The sequence below is a fragment of the Egretta garzetta genome, unplaced genomic scaffold, assembly GCF_000687185.1.
Source record: "Egretta garzetta isolate BGI_Z169 unplaced genomic scaffold, ASM68718v1 scaffold101, whole genome shotgun sequence".
Taxonomy (NCBI): domain Eukaryota; kingdom Metazoa; phylum Chordata; class Aves; order Pelecaniformes; family Ardeidae; genus Egretta; species Egretta garzetta.
In genome coordinates, this window is record NW_009258666.1 from 797,475 (window position 1) to 815,452 (window position 17,978).

General features: G+C 52.9%; 1 protein-coding gene across 1 annotated transcript; it reads right to left on the reverse strand.

Annotated features, from left to right (window-relative positions):
• Positions 1-13: 13 nt before the first annotated feature.
• Positions 14-16,511, reverse strand: LDLRAP1 (low density lipoprotein receptor adaptor protein 1). Its single transcript, XM_035903982.1, has 8 exons — positions 16,288-16,511; positions 14,645-14,757; positions 11,842-11,956; positions 8,906-8,978; positions 8,380-8,463; positions 6,915-7,045; positions 5,219-5,253; positions 14-3,186 (listed from the first exon to the last, which is right to left on the reverse strand). The coding sequence occupies exons 1-8, from the start codon at positions 16,381-16,383 to the stop codon at positions 3,042-3,044; spliced, it is 792 nt and encodes a 263-aa protein (XP_035759875.1). The 5' UTR covers positions 16,384-16,511; the 3' UTR covers positions 14-3,041.
• Between the last annotated feature and the right edge of the window lie 1,467 nt (positions 16,512-17,978).

Here is a 17,978-nt window from a genome sequence, read left to right on the forward strand (position 1 = left end):
GCGCCTCACGGCACCTCCCTTTTCGGGGCAGAGCCACCTCTCACCACACTGAGCCCCTTCCTCCCTCCCTCCCTCCATCCCGAGCACGCAGCCATCAGGGGCGAAGGAAATGGATGCTGAAAGTTTCTTAACCAGCACTTAAAAAAAGGTCACATCAAAACTGAAAGATCAATTTGTTCCTCAGCATGCATGAAGGCGCAGACTGCCGGGACACAGGTACTCATAATCTGGGGCATCTCCTCATACTGGAACAGGCAATTTAAACAGAAAAAAGTGAACTTTTATTGAATTTGTTTTGTTGACAGTCTAACACTGCAGGAAGAGATGCCCCTCTGCAAAGTCCCTTTGCTCTACCCCCTGCCCAGCTCTGATATCCCAAAGGGAGCGTTATGCTACTCACAGGTTAAATCCCTTCATCAGCGTCCCCATAGGAATTTCTCCCCATGGTTACCACAGCCCAGTTGCTCCAAGCTCGCAGCCAGCGAAGGCAGGAATTGCAAGGGGAGGCTGAGTACACAGGGCAATGCCAGGCTCTCTGGGCTGTTTTTATTTAAAAGGCAGCTGTACAAATTAAACTCCCCCCAAGGGAGAAGTACTTTGCACAGCAACTCAGAAACTATCAATTAAAAGATTTTGGTTTTTTTGATGTTACCAGCAACGCCTTTGCCTGCAAATGAGACCGAAGCACCAACTTCCCTCTCATCCTCTGTCACACCCTTACCTGGAGGCTGATCCAACGACGCAGGGGCTCAGGCAGGGCTGGATTTACCAAGCAGGCAGCGACGGTCACCTCCTGCCTGGTGCAGCAGGGATGGGGCCATGGCAGATCCCTCTGTGCATCCCACGTGGCCTCATCCAGCCCCGTAAGCGCTGCTTGGAGGCAGCACCACGGACTGGTGCCTCACTGCAGCCGTTTTCCCACCTGGATGGCCCTGGAAAGAGGCTTCCAATAGACACAAACCTCCCGTGGATGTTTCCAATCGCTTACTGCTACGCATCAAGGAAGACAGAGAACTCGCAGTTAGAAATACAAAGGCTTCTACACAATAAAAGGACCATGGTAAAAATAGTCACCCAGCACAGACACTCCAAAAAATGGTAGAACTTTTATTTTCCTCAGTACAGATACTCTTTACAGCAGAAGGATTTCTTAAAAAACTATATACATACATATATAGTACTGTGCATTTCAGTATATGCTCCTAGAGTCTCTAAAAAAGGAGAAAGATCAATGGACAGAGAAATCCTCATGGTCCATTCCTGCAGCCCAAGCTCTTTCCTAGGAAGATCACCGCTCCCAGGGGTCGGGACGAGGTGGTTGCTACAACCATTTCTGCACACTTTTGGTGTTGCTTACGCAATAGGTTCACGTCTCTGCCGTGCGCCTCTGTAGCACGGACAAACTTTGAATAATTCCTTCAATCGTGAGACTGATGCCATGCATAAGACCAAATAAGTCATAGGCACGGTAGTTTCAAGATGTAAAATTGCTTTAAACACAATTTTGCAAGATAAACAGAGCACACATTTTATTAAGAGACATGATGAGTCAGCTTCACAAGTCCTCAATACCTTATCACAACACCACTTAGGGGAAAAAAAAATCAAATCTAAGTTAGAGTCACTCAGCTGTTTCCTAATAAATTCTTACAGCTGACAAAGAGGTTTTTCTTTTTTTTTTTTTTCTGCAAGCAGTTTTAAGAGAGTTATAAAGAGCTATCTGGGGAATGAATTAGTGTTTCGAAACCAAGTTACAAATCTATAAAACAGATTAGTATACTTCACATAAGGCCACAAACACTGCAAACTGTCAGTGCGACTATTTAGGATCATTAAACTTAATCTTTTAATTAGCATAAGCTTTATACCTCCATTACTTATTTTCAGTTGCAGGAGCAGATGAAGACAGCTTCCCAAGCCCCACGGGAGATGTGGCTGTTGGGGGGGAAGAGGATTGGAGTACCGCTGGAAGGGGCACCACTTCCTAACTGAACAGCCAGGTATTGGTCTTGCCTAATCCAATTCCATTTGAGTCTATTGAGTGAGCAACAACCAAATGGCTTTGAGACGGCAAAAAGGCGTGTGCAGCCCAATCCACTTAGCAGAGCTAAGGACACAGATCTATCCTGCTGCTGGGCACCCCCAACCTGCAAATTCCAACATGCTTTAGCAAAACAAATTGTTACTCCCTGGTGGTTTTGCTTTTAAAGCCACCAGTGCAACGGAGCCTTGGATTTGAGTTGCATCAGGAACAGTGCACGTGAGCATTCGGTTTTGAAACAGACCTGCAGCATTACTGGGTTGGGGGTTTTTTTTGGGTAAATAGCTTCTGAAGAGAAGTTACAGGCACTGCTTACCTTGACAATTCGGACCTTTGCTTTCTGTTCAAGTTTTAAAGTGCAAAACTTCATAGAGTCTTTGGATAAAAAAAAGTGTCAATTCCCATACGAAGCTGGCGAAAAACCAGCCAGAACACATAGGGGTGATTGACAACTGTGAGAGTATCACAGACATTCACAACAAAAGCAAGATCTCTGCTACCTCTTTGATTTTAACACTGTCAGCAGCTGCTGCAAATCTCCTCCCCTCCGCCTAGGCAGGTGATGCGTTGTTCAAGAAACAGTGGATTAGTAACAGTTGTGCTTGCAATTGCATTTGCATCTGCAGACCCTTGTCTGGAAAAGTATCTACAGATTTTGATGTTGCATAGTCTTTGTCAGAGAGGAACAGGCACGGCTGAAGGTTCTTCCATGGTATATTGCCACCTAATACTGTAGATGCTCTACACACCTTCCAATAATATATGTAAACTGTAACGGCTATGAATAAATATGTTGCAGAGCATCTTGTGGTTTAGATAAAAGCAAGGTATAAAAATCTGCATTAGATTTCTAAAGCTTTGGTCTAAACTGGGCTGTAACATCAGCTGACTTGGTGAAGAGCCCTCAGAAGAGTCCCTTGCGTACAGCACCCGAACAGCGTGATTCAGTCCATAGACTTTTAGTGGTTATTCTCTTGTCAGCTGTTAGATGCATCCGACCTCAAAACATGAACAGATCATCCTTCTCGCCTGTGTTGGAATCTATTTTGTTCCAGTCTACAGGTGAGAGCGTTTCTGCACTCTGGATGTCTTGAGCTGTTAGTCCCGTGTCGAGGACGTGAGGGTTTGTTCTCGACTGAGCCAGCCTAAGAGGGGAGAAAAACAGAAAGTCAGAACACAAGTCTGTGCAGTTTATAGCCTGGATGCTTGATGCATCCGTAATGCCGAACCCTAGCTGCAGTTCCACATTTCAAAATCCTTCAACAGAATGAAATAATTCAGTAAGGGGTGAGCTGGCACATAGCATTTGCAGCGCTCTCGAGTTTGTTGCAGCTTTGCTGCTGGTTTATCCTAACTTTTCCCCTACAGGCATCCAGGGAATTTGCAGTCTGGACATGCCATATATTAATGGTCCGGCAGAACGGTGCCGTTTTCCTCCCCTGAGCTATTGCTGGCGGGTGCGTTGTTAGCTGGGATCTTATCTCAGCATAAAGGCTCCACTGACCAAAGGAGCAGCCTCAGTGCAATGACTCAATTTTCATGGTGGTGTGTCTGGACACGCAGCGTGTGCTGTAGCTCGCCGCCCGCCGCACTCCCTGGCCCAACTGTTTAACTCTTTGGGTTAAGACACAGCAGATGACGCTTAATAGCCCACAGGACCAGCTTTAAAGCGTCTTCACCTCAGCCCATCCTAGCTGTTTCGCAAAACAAGCCCCAGTTTGTTGTTGTATTATTAAATACCTCTGTGAAAATGTAACACTGCAGCATCCATTTTCCCAGGGCCAAAAGGTTAACTCAAATATTTGGTATTTCATCCAGGGGAGGCATGGTGTCGAATAAGCCTCAGATTAAACCAGCCGCACACGCATTTTTTAATAAAAAAGAAAAATGACCGGTGATGATGCTGTGGCAGGAACGCTTTCAGAAGCATCTGCCTTGGTGGATGAGCAGTCCAAATATTGAGTCACCAGAAGGCCAAGGGTGATGTGACAGCTCGGCATCCAGCAACGCAAAACAAAAGACCGCAACCAACACATCTGCTTAATTAAGTAGGGCAAGGAACAGAGGCGAGGAAAATAAGTGACATCAAGGCATAAATTCAAGCAGCCCCTTGGCTTGGGACAGGGCTATCGTGGAAGTGAAAGCTGTAAATCATTCCCAAGAGCCAAACAAGGCACAAAGGTCTGTTTCCTTAGGGCTGAGCGTGCAGTTTTTGTGCTGCTGCAAACCCCGGCAGAGGCGAGCGGCTCTTGGGGAGGTGACGGTGTTGGGCTCAGCCTGGCTACTGCTGGACTCCCTCCTGCAGCACCTCCCAGCCTGAGGAATAGTCCTGGCAGCTCTCTGCTGCCCGTAGCGTCAGCACCCAAGGCAGCTCTTTGCCCAAACTGAGGCCTCTGCAGCTCACGCTGCCTGAATGTTGACTGGGTGGCTTCATGCACTGATCTGGAGGATGGGACCCGTGAACACTACAGCATCCCCACCACCCTGCAGGGGCCGGCCTGCACGAGGACAGACAGAAAAACTCACCTGAAAGAAAATGGGTTTGTTTAACATTGCTGGATTGCTCGGCGTGCGCGTGCAGGGAAGCTCTTAATTTGGATTGGAAAGTGAACTAAGCCACACGAAGCTGTGGCCACAAACTCGTAATGTGCTCAGGTGCGTGAATTCAAAATTGGTGCAATCAGAGTCACCCTGACGCAACCACGCTGCAAGAGGGACCGGTGGAGCAGGGAGGCTGCCCTCAGCAGTTGTTGCTGGTTTGGGGATAGACGGGAGAGGTCCCAGGCTTAGTCCAAACCTCACAGAGGGGCGAGGAAGGGTAAAGTTCCCTGTGCCAGCAGCTGAGACCAGCGTTGCCACAGCAAGCATGGGGGCTGGAAATGGGCAGCCTCAAACTACCCCGGCAAGCAGAAGCGGACATGCCAACTGCTTGGGGAATTAAATTCCCTATCACATACAGCCTCTCTCCATCCTTAAAAGGTTGTCAAAATATTTGGCTTATCAGCCAGCCTCAAAGCCTATCTTTCAATTAACAGCTGAGGCACTGATGGGGCAGCTGCCTAGGTCAGATCACGGTGGCTGATTAGATTAGAAGCATTATTAAAAGCCAGTCACTAGTCAAGTCTCCAGGGCTGGTCCCCAGTGGCGTGAACTTGTAAAGGGAGTTATTAGAATTACCTTGAAAATGCCTCGTCGAGACCATCATCCATTTCCTTTGTTAAGGAGATAAAAAGAGAGAGAAGTAGTTGCTAAGAGAACGCACAAAAGTGTATTTAGAGATTCGGCTCTGCACTTGAGCACGGCAGACAAAAAGTAGGTATGTGTTGACTTCCGAGTGCCTGAAGCAACTCTCTGCACTCTGCCTCCTGGGCAGGTTTTATCACGCCCTCTGCACAAGCCCCAGGGTAAAAGGTGCAACTCTGGGTGGTCCAGGCTTCCTTAGAGCAGATCCTAGGGCTCAGGTCGGGGATGCCACGCTCCCCTTGCCGCCCCGGGATGGGGCAGGGGCTTGGCCCTTTCCCACCATTTCCAAACCAGGCTGATTCTGCCTCACTGCCTGCATGGGCTGGATCTGGCCCATCAGCTGGACCACATCCCCCTCTGGGGTTAACCACAGCCCTCGGCTCTTCCAGCTCCTGCCAGGAGACTGCCACACGTTGCGGGTTCCTGCTAAGAGCGGGGGCCCAGACAGAGCTTGGCAAGATGCTCCAGGCAACCCTCAGGGTTTTTCTGGATCAGGAACCCAGAAACTAACTCTGTGCCAGCACAGGGGGAACCTGCGCTGCTTGGAAGCAGCTCTGGGATCCTTTATGTCTGGTCTGCTCGTAAGGCTTCCCAGGGAAAGCATTTGAGTTGCCTGGGGGAGAAGGGTTTCCCATGCAGGAAGATGGGCTCTGTGCGAGGGCTTTGCAATGGACAGACTTGAGTATTCCCAAAATCTTGTGATGTACTTACAGGCTTAATGTAATATGTAAAATATGAAAACTCTGCAAGAAGGGAGGGATTGGAGACTGCTGATAAGCTTCCAGGATTTTATATGACTTAGAGTTGATCTTCAGGTTTAACCTGAAAAGCCTCTGGCTCAGACCCGGCAGACTCAAGAAACAGGCTCCAGGCAAAGGCCTTTATCATCCAATTCCCCAAAATTCAGCAGACTGCGTGTTTCCAGCGAGGGCACGTGGCAGGGACGAGGTCCCAGGTCAAGTGGGGCTTCAAAGATCAGCCCCAGCCCAGTTGGTGATGCAGCACTTGGGCATGGAGGCGGCTTCCCTCTGGGTGCACAACCAGACGCACAGTCTGAGTCGTTATTTTTCTATTAGTGATCCATGAAACAATTAAGCCAGATGACTGAGGACATTTTAGAGAAGCCATCCGTGCCCACATGAACCAGATACATCCACAAACAAGAACAAGGGAAAAATAAGAGTAATAACGAACATAAATATAACCCGGATTTAGTGAACAGTAAACAAAAGCCATCAACGTAATGATTTCTTCCCCTGAACAGAGCAGTTAGGTGGTCTCTCAATTAAGTGACAAACCACTGAGAAACGCTGCTCGAGAATAAGTAATATTCAATTATCTGACAGCGGCGTTTCTCAGAGCACCCTGCAATCTCATTCATTTATTTACAGAGCCTAAAAAGGGCAGTAGGTACTCGAACACTGATCGATCATTTCGAGTAGGACACTGAAACCCAGCTTGCTCGGGCATCTCTGAAACCCTGCCTGAACGGCTCAGCCACCCCAGAGCTCCCGGGAGGTTTTATCCAATAAAAAGCCCCAGGATGAGACCTGGAGCACATGAAACGGAGGCGGCATCGCTCCCTGCCCCCGGCTCAGCAGACGCTGCGGTGCCCCAGGCACACACTTACCCACACCACGTTGTTATTTACAGAGGAGCTGGGCCCAAACATGCTGTTATCCAAGTGTGGGGAGTTTGCGCTGCTGGTCAGGGGCGATTTGTCAGGATCTTCTAAATCCAGTAAGTTCCCCGTGGCTGCTGCTGTGAATGGAGCAGAGAGGGAATGAGACAGGGGAGGGGAAAACAGAGATGACACGAAACCAAGCCTTTTTGCAGCAATTGCTTCCCCTCAAGAGGGGAGTCAAAGGATTGCATCCAATTTCTCCAGGATGGCCCCAAATTTTAGCATGCAGGAGCTGCATTCACCCCATTGGGGGCTGTGGTTTCAGCCTGAATAATTTGTGATGCTCAGATCAGGCATCAAAGACCCCCTCGACAGGGATGCAGGGGAGGATTGGCCAGCTCATCCCTTCAGCAGCCATCGGTGGAAGCTCCTGGGCATCTGCTTATGTTCAGGGTGAGTCAGGATCAGGCCCGGGCAAAGCTGAGACATCCCAGCCCCAGGCCTTCATAGCCCCAGGGTGGGAACAGCTGGGCGATATCCTCAGCTCAGCCCGTGGCATCGATTCAACACCTCACAAAGATGCATCATTATTTTATAGGACCGAGGGCAAATCCTGCACTGGGTGAAGAGCAGTTTGTGCGCTGGGTTGTTTCAGGGAAGCCTCAGATCCTCCCCATCACCCTGCAGTAAGGGCGATGCAGAAGTGCCCCAGCTGTGGAGCATCCCCCAGGCAGGGGCCAGAGCCCATTCCTACATCCGTGGCAGCCCTGAGCCTCATTTATCCCGATGTGCCACCATTTGTGACAGATTCCTCCAGTCCTGGGCCTTCACATGAAGAAACAAGACGTGCCAGCCTGGAAGGAAGCCCAGTTTAATGCTATTTTCCTCAGTGCCAAATCCTCTTATCTCCGTGGCCAGCATGGAAGAGAGATTAGCCTTTCGTCCCGCTTCTCCCTGGCTACGCGTCTTGCATTTCAGAGGCAGCAGAGAACCCACTGAATTATGAGGGGGTTTACTATTTAATTGTTTTATTTTCACACACCTCTCCTTCCTTAGGGGAGCTGGAGGCAGAGTGGCACCTGGATGTTCACCTCCTTCAGCCGATGGGATGGCACGTGTTTCAGGTCTGAGACAAACCCGAAATAAAATCTGGGATGTGGGGGTCCATGCTAAGCTCATAAGGATGTTACGGCCAATTTGCCTGGGGCAGAAGTAAACAGATTTGGGGTGGCAGCAGCTGTGTACAAGGAGCTGCATGAGATATTTAAGGGGGAGATGGAAGGACTCGACAGGCAGCCACCACGTCCCAAGTGCTCTGCCGAGGGCAACATCTCCACTACAACAAAGGTGTTTGCTCTTCGCTGGTCTTCCAAGCCCTCCCAGGAGCCTGCCCTGTTCAGGGAAAACCCTGCAGACCTCAGGCTGTTCCTCGTCCCCGAGCCTGAAGCAAAGCTCTGCTTTGGTGACTTACATGCATCGGGGTGGGCAGGGGCTTCTGAGCTGGGGCTGCTTGTCCCTTCGCCTTCCAAGATGGATCTTTCCCGCTTCTCTCTCTCTGCAAAAGAAGGAGACCCCGTCACTGCCCACAGAGCACTTCCCCACAAGCCTTTAGGGAGCAGGGACAGGGGGACAGCTAGGATGGGCCACCAGGTCTCCTCTGCCCACAGCAGCCCAGGCTCTGGGTGTGTTTTATAATCTTGTGGAAGGTGAAAGCAAAAATCCTGACAGCAGCAGGGCTCCGAGGTACCACAGACAAGCCCAGATCCTTCACACTCCGCCTGCAAGAAAGGAGCGCAGCCAAAATTTGTCTGGATTTACAAGGCTGTCAAGAGAAACCTGGAAGATGCCTTAAATCACACCAGAGGTTGGACCAACCTTAACAGCAGCCTGGAAATTTGGAGGGCAAGGGGAAAAGGCACTTGAAAGCCAGAAAAAAGCCCAAAGTCATCCCTTGAACTTTCACGTGAAGAGTGGGAAGAGGAGAAAAAAACCCTCACCTTCCTTAGCCGCTTGCCAGAACTCAAATGCGATTTTGAAGGCCTGGGCTACGGTGAGGGTGACCGCTTGCGCCTGGAAAGACAGCAGTGAGGCAGCACATTAATCGACAGGTCCTCATGTAGATTTAAATCATTTGGAGGTTTTGCTTTGCAGATTCATGTTAACCTGGATCCAGCCAGTCCTCTGCTCTGCGTGCTCCCCGCCTGGCTGGGGAGGGATAATCAAATATTGATGGAAGCAGAGACTTGCTCCATGTAGGACATGCAGCTCGATGTAGACACGTCTTTCGGTGTAATGGGAAGACGGAGGAGGCAGGGACATGGCTGTCACAGCCATCACGCTGATGGACGGAGGGAGAAGAGCTGCTCCTGACCACGAGGCACACGCAGCTCTTCCTGCACCCCACACCTAAGCGTGACCTAAACAAGTGCAAGGGCTGCATGGCCCTGGGCTCATCCTTGCAGTTCCAGGGCTGGGCTGGGCTGTGCCTGCCACAGGGCATCACCCACCAGAACAACCAACATCTCAAAGGGAATCAGCACCCAGGCTGAGCCCTGGACCATGCCGCTGTTGGCCACGCCAGCGCTGGGGAGGGATGTGCAGAGCTGCAGCCCATCGCACCCCGGCATCACACATGGCCGTGGACACAAGGATGCTCTGAGAGCAACAGGGTAAAACGCCACGAATTTGCAGCTCACTCCAACAGGAAGCAATCTTAGAGGCAGGACAAGAGAGAGCCCGGGGTCCTCCCCTGGCTCCCCCGAGCTGAGCTAAGCTGGGGTCTCGGTGGCTTAGACCAACAGCGTGGGTTCGTTTTGCAACAGCCAGGGCTGCAGCAGGAGCAGGGACACCTTCCCCTTCAGTCCCTCCATTCCTCCCCAAGCCGAGCTTGAGCAGCATCAAAAAACCCCACCACCTTAAATAGCCCAAGTTGCCGGAGATGTATAAATAGTGACATAAATGCCAGTTTCATTAGGAGAAGGCAGAGCTCATGAGCAGTTTAAGTGCAAGGAGATAACGAGTAACACTCTGCGAGGCTGGCACGCTGCAGGAGCCTTGAGGCATGAGCTTGTTTTATGAAGTTGCAAACTAAACAAACCCAGACCCAGGTCCGTAACCCACAGCCCCTGGTAGCGTGGAGGACGGAGATGTGGGGGGACTGCAAACGGAGCACGGGCATCCCCCAAAAGCCAGGCGCTCCCGGGCAGGAGGAGGAGACCCGGCAAACCTATCCGTGCCAATTAAGCCTCGCAAAGCAGGAGAGCTCATTTGAATGTCGGAGCTATTTACATCTTTGATGGAAGTGCAAACGTTTTATGGCAAAAACTTAAATATGGTAATTAAGTATGAAACTCCTCACAGCTGTTTACAATTTAAGCTGTCACATCTGAATCAAGTTTAATAGACCCAGCTACTGTTGAGAATTACCCATGAACTAAAAATACGGACTAATTATATGCCCGTGACTGGTAGCTGTGCGTACATTCAGGGACCCTGCCCTGGGGCAGGGACGGTCCCTGGTCTGGGAGCAGGGCATCACCCTATCAAGTGTGACGTTCATGTGTTTTGAGGACAAGGAAGAAAAAAAATATTCCTAGGTTTTGCCACAAAAGGCCTTGGAGAACTTTATTTGGAGCTGATGTACCACTGAGATAATTCTTTTAGCACTGGAGAGATTTAAATTTTAATTTGCAGAGCGAGGCTTATCTTCGCCGTGCAAGGATGGGAGCGCACGCCACAGAAAGGAGAGACAACTTGTAGCTTCCATTATTCTCTCCCCAGGAAAAAAAAAAATAATTAAAAAAAAAAAAAAAGTTGGAAGAAGCACAGAATATTAACAGAGCTGTGGTGGGTGCGCTCCGGGATGCTCGCAGGGACCCAGGAATCACCACACCGGGATGCACCGGGTGGGAACAGCTCTTGGGAAGTTTGTTTCCCTGCAGATTTGGGAGATGCTTTTCTCCGCTTGGGCCCCAGACCAGGCACCAGGGGAAGGGGTTCCGGGGGCAGAGGGATCTGACCTGCCCTTCCTCTCCCCTAAAGCCCCTTCCTGCAGTGGGGAGGGGGCTCAGCCCCAGCTCTGGCTCCACTGCAGAGACCCCAGGACTCTCCTTGCCCCACTTGCAGCCGGTGCCCAGCGAGCTGCTTCTCTCCCTCACCAGCTCCTTGTGCTGGGTCCCTGCCCATCCTGATGCACTGAATCAGCAGGGAAAAAATCGCACAAAGGGGTTTAAAGCGAGAGCCAGAGACCATTTTCTATACACGGGTGTCTGCTCCGAGCCCCATCCTCAGCATGCAGCAGGGTCTCCTGCGCTGCTCCCATGGGAAGGACATGGCCCCATCTGCAAAGAAGCCGCTAAAAATTGGACAAGGAGCTTCAATGGCAAGAAATGGAAGGAAGCCAGGGCGGCGAGCCCAGAACCGCTGGCTAAATGCCTCTCATCAATGAGGCTGTCCCTGGGCACCAGGGTACCAGCCTCCCCAGAGACCTCCTGGCTGCCAAAGCCTCTCTGCACGCCGGGCTCAGCCCGGCTCCGGCAGCCCGGGGAAGTGGATGCCGAGCAGGGAAGAGCCCCAGCAGCTGGGACTGCAGCATGGCAGGGGGGTTTCAGGTGCTGGTGCAGGGCCAGGTCCTCTCACTCCCACCCCAGAATTTGGGGCAGAAAGGCTTTTACCTGCCAAGATGATGGGCTGAATCCAGCCCGGAGTTAGGCCCTCTGGAGAGCGATGGCCGGGCACTGGGCAGCCCTGCCAGGATTAACGGCTGTGGGCATCGGTGACAGCAGCAGGAGGGTGGGTGCTCTCCCATGGCCATTCCCTGGGGCAGGGCCCCCTCGCTCTATCTAGGGGCAGAGCTGTTATCTCACCGGCACAGCCCCTCTCTGCTTCCTCCTCCTCCTACAGCCACATCCCCGTTTCTTTCCTCTGGACTGACCATTTTCCGTTTGGTACAGAGGAAGGCATGGCACTCCAGGTTCTCATTGAGCTGGTTCTGGGCAATGTAGGCAAACACTTTATCGTGGATCTTGTCTGCCGTGCAGTAGGATATCCTGAAAGACAGAATGAAATGTCTTGTCCGGGGCACTGTGTGCAAGGGAGATCAACCAACCCCTCCTCTGACCTGCCAGCAAGCTCCTACCCCAGGGCTTCCAGCTCCGGGGCCAAGCAGGGAAGGCAAAGGGAGCGTGGGAGCATTACCAGGCTTGAATGCAACTCCTTCCAAAAGCAGAGGAGTTGATGCCACTGGCTTCAGCGTAAGAGAAGCCCAGAACAGCTCCTGCAGCTGTGGCGTGAACCATGTGCATCACACGCAGAGGCAGGAGAGAAGAGAAAACGCTTCACCTTGCGGGAAAGGACAGGTTAGAGGAGGTAAAAACTCTGGAGCGTGCCAGCCTGGGACTACGCCTGACAAATGCTCTGCCTTCAGAAGAGAGACTCCAGAAGATTTTCTTTGGAGGACAAACTCGCAAGGAGAAAGAAGGACTTGTTGACTTTGCCTACGATTTAATCTTGAGGCTCAAACCAGGGAACGGAATTGATGCAGGGGTGCCCAAGAAAAGCTGTTGGAAAGGCTGAAATTCAGGCTCCAAGACCCGCAGTAGCAGATGCACAGGGATGCTCCCAGACCCCTGCGCACACAGGGCATGGGGGAGGAGGCTCAGCCACCCCAGTGGAGCATCGCCAGGACGGCTGTGTCTCTCCCAGCCCCCAGGCAGGGCAGGGCTGACTCTGAAATGCCGAACAAGACTCTGGAAGAGCAACAGGGTGACCTGTTTGGGGAGATCAGGCTGTGACCGAGGGCTCGGCTCCCTTCTGCAGGGCAGCAGGTCCCTCAGCATCAGCCACCCTCCCGCGGGTCCATCTGCACCAGGAGCTGCAGGACTGAGCGTCTCGTCTGAAGCCAGCGAGCACAGGCTGGAGCAGTCCCGGAGATTTAGTGCAGGTGCTAGCAGCGAGCAAAACCTCTTCCCTGGGCACACGGCAGATCAAAAAGGTGTTAAGGAAAGAGAAAACCCGAGGAAAAAGTGGGTTACACCTCAGGAAAAGTTTTCCCACAGCCCCACGATGACCATTCAGCTTCTGCTCTCGCTGCCCCTGGGAGTTTGCAGGGAGGGGACTGGAAGGTCCCAGTTACCAGCAGATGCTGGGACTTAAAAAGCCACATTCAAAATTTATTTACACTGCGTTAGTTTCTTGCTGCATGTGAGGATGCCTCTGCTCAATGGCCGATATTTTGTCTTCCAGAGCTCTGGATTAAACAGGCCCTCGGAAATTCACTCCTTCCTCCTGTTTGGTCCCAAAGCAGCATGCCCAGTCTTTTAATAATTGTGACGAAGCCGCAGAAAGTCGTCTGCACAGGCACTTCCCGCAACCCCCAGTTCAATATTCGATGGCCATTAAATTTCCAGGGAAAGGATAACTCACACCGCCTCTGAAGCAAGCCAGTTTTATGACCGAGGCCTCTGACAGTGGCACGTCTGGTGACAGTGGCTGCATTTTAGCCATGGCCACCCCGTCCTACCCCAGCACGTGATCCAGGGCAAGAGCTCAGAGCCAGCATCACCCCAGTGAATAGAAAAGCAGAAGAGAAGACAGTAGAGGTGTTAGAGGAAAGCCTTGGGACTGCCACCAGCGCAGATGACCCCCGCACGCACACAGACCCCGGCTTTCACTGTGACCCCTGATCCCACAGCACCAGCGTCTCCGGGGAGCAGCATCAGTCCCCACATCAACAGCCTGGTTAGGATGTGCTGACTTCAGTCAAATGAATCGAGGGGATGCTCGTACGTGAGCACCGACCGGGAGGAACAGCTTTATTGATGGCTGTTAAAGCGTCTAGGAGAACTTAAGGCCCCACAGCTCTGCCTGCTTTTACACCAGCGCAGTGATCCTGATTTTGGCGCAGCCGCTTCACCCAGCTCTGCTCTTCAGCAGTGGGTTCATCTCCTGGGGAGGGCGGGGGGCTCAGCACCAGTGGCTCTACACGACTGCTTAGTTTAAACTGGAGAAAAGCAAGCAGGTTAGTGGTCTGGTTAGAGAGTGCCCCAACCCAGTGCTCCCCACCCCACATTTAGCAAAGGGGGACAGAGCAGCAGGCGAAGGACAGAAGCAGAGTGTGGGGGATGTAGAGGGAGAAGGGATGGTGGAGATGGAAAGGGACACATCTGAGCTAAGCTCTGCTCTGCCAGGCCTGCGCCTGCCTCCAGCCTCTCTGAAAGAAGTATTTGCAAAAGCCCAAGGAATAGATACGGGATAATCCATCCTTGCCCTCCCCACACTGGTATTGGGTCTCAATGGCCGTCTCAGCCCGGCTCCGTGTTCAGAAGTGCAGAGCAGCCAGCGAGGGGAGGGCAGCCCCGGCTCTGGCACTCACATCCTCGCCCGCTCAGAGATGCTCTGACCATCCTCCGACTCTTGCCGTCACCCCGGATGCTTTGACATTTCTATTGCCAAAACCAGGCGGTAAAGCCACCCATCACCACAGAGCGCTTGGCTGTGGATCTGCAGTCCACACATAAGACACCTCCAGGCTCGTCACATCTTTCCTTACCCCTGGCTGGACTCTTACTGCACCAGACATAAATTTACCTTACATTTAGCAACCACCCTCCTTCCCCCACCTTTGCTTTCCATCAAGAGGTGATGGCCAGCAAGGTGATCAGCTCAGCCTGGGTGGAGACCAGAGCAGACGAGGAGCCTTGGGGCACACACCCACCAAAGTGCATCCCCAAACCCACCTGTATATGGAGATGTTCTCGATCAGCTCGTTCGTTCCGCTGTCGTTTAACACGATCCCTCTGGGCGAGACTTTCAGAGTCACTTTCTGCAGTTTCTTTCCACTTGCTTTCGCACATGAGCAGAGCAGAGACTCCAGATATGCACTACCCAGTGAGCGTATTAATAGCACTCGTTAGTACTAGAGACTGGATTTGCTACCAGGTAGGATAAGGCACTCGTTAAAACTCGTCCTTCCCTGAAGCAGTGATTTTTGCTGGCTTTAACGAGACAAGGACATGCAACATCCACCCCATGCCGTGCAGAGGTACTTCCAGCCCAGCACCTCCATGGGATTTCCCCGTGGCCGTCAGCATGAAACAGCGGCTGCTTCTGGCCGAGCTGTGTGAGTGCTTGGTGAAACCCCAGGGAGTTTTGTCTTTAGGGCCAGCTCCGGAGCAGAGGGGAACACCAGGATGAACAAGAGAGGAGGACAGTCTTGCGGGATGTGGGCTTCCCAGCAGCCGGCTTTGAGCTGTGCTGCCAAACTCAGCTCCAGTGGCAAAGCATCCCCCGCACCAAGGTCAGGACACCGGCTTAAAAAGTTACTAGACTTTTAAGGGCCACTTTCTCTTATTTACTAGTCTCGTGCTTTCACCCTTGAGATTACGTTCAGCTCACTGCCCAGCTTCTCTCCAAAAAACCCCAAACGTTAGCTAGTTGCAGACTGCAGACCTGGATCCTCAGCCCTGCTCCCTGGGGACCTCACTTGAGCCGCATCCAGAGCGGCTGGCGGTCAGTCCTGCCCCTCCGAGGCTGGCCTCAGCCCTGGGGCTTTTATTTAAAGGCTCTGTTCTCGGTTGATCGGAGCAGACGCGAAGGTCTGCTCTGCCAGTGGCTCCTGTTTCATTCGAGTGCTCTCCTCCCGTCCAGCTCAGCACATGCCAGGAATGGATCTGTCATTACCCAGCGCAGTTCGCCACCCCATTGAGTTTTATGACAGTTAACTGTACAACTGGGTCTTTGCCTCATTCAGTTTTATAAGGGCTTAAAGAAGCATTAATTTTACTTGGAGCCCGGTGAGCAGGGGCTCCAGGGAAGCTCGGTGCTAGAGGATGGCTGAAAATCAGTCCCTCTTGCATCAGAGGTTACAGTGGGACGGCGGCTGTATTGGCTGGGAATTCAGAGCAAGCTGTCCTGCTCCCTTCTCCTCTTAACTCTCCAAATCCTGGGAAGGAAAACCCAGAACTGCATGCCAGCTCTTGGTCACATGCTGGCCACACTCAGAATGCTGTCCCTGCCTTGCGAGAGGAGAGATGACCCCGGGGAAGGCTGATTTCACCAGGTCAGAGGCTTCTTCCACACCCAGGGTCACCCAAAGCTTATCAAGGGGAGCCAGAGCTCAGACACATAACGCCAGCTCTCCGCAGCCTGCCCCATCCGTGGGCTGGGGCTGGTCCTGAGGGCTTGCCAGTACCACTGTCTGCATTTCTACCTATACCGCCAGGCGCCTGCTGACCCCTGGAAGGGCTGGACCTGCAATCCTGACACCCCCCAGCCTGCAGACAGACAGCACTGCCTCCAGACCCACAGTTTTCAAAATTCCCCAGCGACAATCTTGTTTGAGCAGCAGGAGACGGGGCTCTGCTCCCGCACGGACACTCACGGTAGCGACGATCCTTTTGACGGCAGCCGCAGAGAGCTCCTCTCCCTTGGGCTGCTCCACCAGCGTCATGCCCATGTACTTGAGGCTGAAGAGCATCCCCTCCAGCAACGTCTCACGGGTATCTGTCCAGTTCTCTGGGAGTTCTAGAAAGGCAACAAAGAGGCTCTTAGATTCCCAAATGCGTGAGGATACCCATCAAACCCCGAGGGTTTAGGTACGAGCAAGGTGATGGTTTAGCTACTGCCTGGACCCCTGTGCCCGAGCGGCTGGGAGTTCATGGTGCTGCCACGGCTCTTGTGAGGCACTGGGGGAAGGAGATGGGGCAGAGACAAGAACAAGCCCCCCAAATATTTTTCCACGAGCCACAGCAAATGGTAGCGACCCTTTAAGATCCATCAGCTCCTCAGTTTAATCTGGAGTGTCCAGACCCACACCAAGGGGATCCTGAGCGTCAGCCCCAGCCAGGCACAGCAGAGGGCTTGGTGCCACCCCACACACAGCAATAACCTTACCCTGTACCAACCATCACCTACCCACGGAGGCTAAGAGGGGATTTGCCGCTAGCTAAGCCCACACACAGCTGCAGGGATCCAGGTGACACGGTGTGACTTGCTAAATCGGTCACCACCAGCCCCGAGGAGCCCATCATGTGGGTGAAGCTCCACCAGGGAGAGGTCTCTGCTCTCCCCCAAGATCGCCAAGGAGGCCACCAGCCTCTTCCCTAAATACAGAGATAAGTTTGGGACCAAACTAGAAGCCAGGTGGTTATTTCTAAGCCTGAAATTGCACCACAGGATCTAACCTCCAGACACGGAGCAGCCCAGGACCTGCTGCTCTCATATTTAAGAAGGGCCTGGCTTTCAGCAGCAGGCAACAAACCACAGCCCTGCTGAGGTGCCCATGGCCCTGGGGAGCGATAGGGCTCACTCTCGGAGAGGAGCCTCTGCTTGCTGCAGACAAAACACGTCCCTGAAGGCTTTGCTGCCTTGTATTCAGCCTCCTTCGGCTGCCTCCAAGCAGCGGGGACGAACTCTGCAGCTCCCTGCAAACCTGCAGTGCTGGGAGGGCAGGGCTGCAGGGGCGCAGGGGGGACGACGCTCAGCCTCCCAGTGAAGGTGAGACCGGAGATAAGCCACAAACCCCGGCACCACTCCCAGCACCGGGTGTGGGTGCCAAGCAGCGAACCACCCCGGCCAGCCTGGCACTGGCTAAGGTCAAAGTGACGGAAGCTGGGTGGGAGCGGTCCCCTGGGGAGACAAGATTTTGTAGGAGAGCAGGGGCTCCGCACCCGACACACGGCAGCAGGTCCCAGCCCTGAAGAGGGAAAGGAAAAAGCAAGGATTTGCATTTACCTCGCATCCCAGCTAGAAACGGTGGGACACAGCGAAAAGCCTGGATTTCTCAAAAGCCGAGGGTGCTGCCACTGTCCTCCCACCCTCGGTGGCCAAAGCCGGGCGAGCACGCTGGGGTGGAGGGCAGTTTGCATGCGATGGACGGGCAGCTGACTGTCCCACGCTCCCTGCCTCGCTAGCCAGGCATGGCACATGCCCCCTGGTCCGACACCCTGTGCAGGGCAGCTCGAGGCCTCGCCGGGGACGGGGACCCCGCAAGCACCCCACGCTGCCTGGGACGATGCTGGCTGCAGCGAGGCCCCGGGCACCCACAGCTTGCGCTGGCCTGGGACGGGGACA

What these genes read in the sequence shown, in the direction of transcription:
- LDLRAP1 (XM_035903982.1), bottom strand. Translation starts at nt 16,383, where the DNA reads ATGCTCTTCAGCCTCAAGTACATGGGCATGACGCTGGTGGAGCAGCCC. An exon ending in CCCTGCCCACCCCGATGCAT is followed by an intron (nt 7,046 to 8,379) that starts GTAAGTCACCAA and finishes CTCCATTCACAG; the next exon opens with CAGCAGCCACGGGGAACTTA. An exon ending in TAAATAACAACGTGGTGTGG is followed by an intron (nt 5,254 to 6,914) that starts GTAAGTGTGTGC and finishes TCCTTAACAAAG; the next exon opens with GAAATGGATGATGGTCTCGA.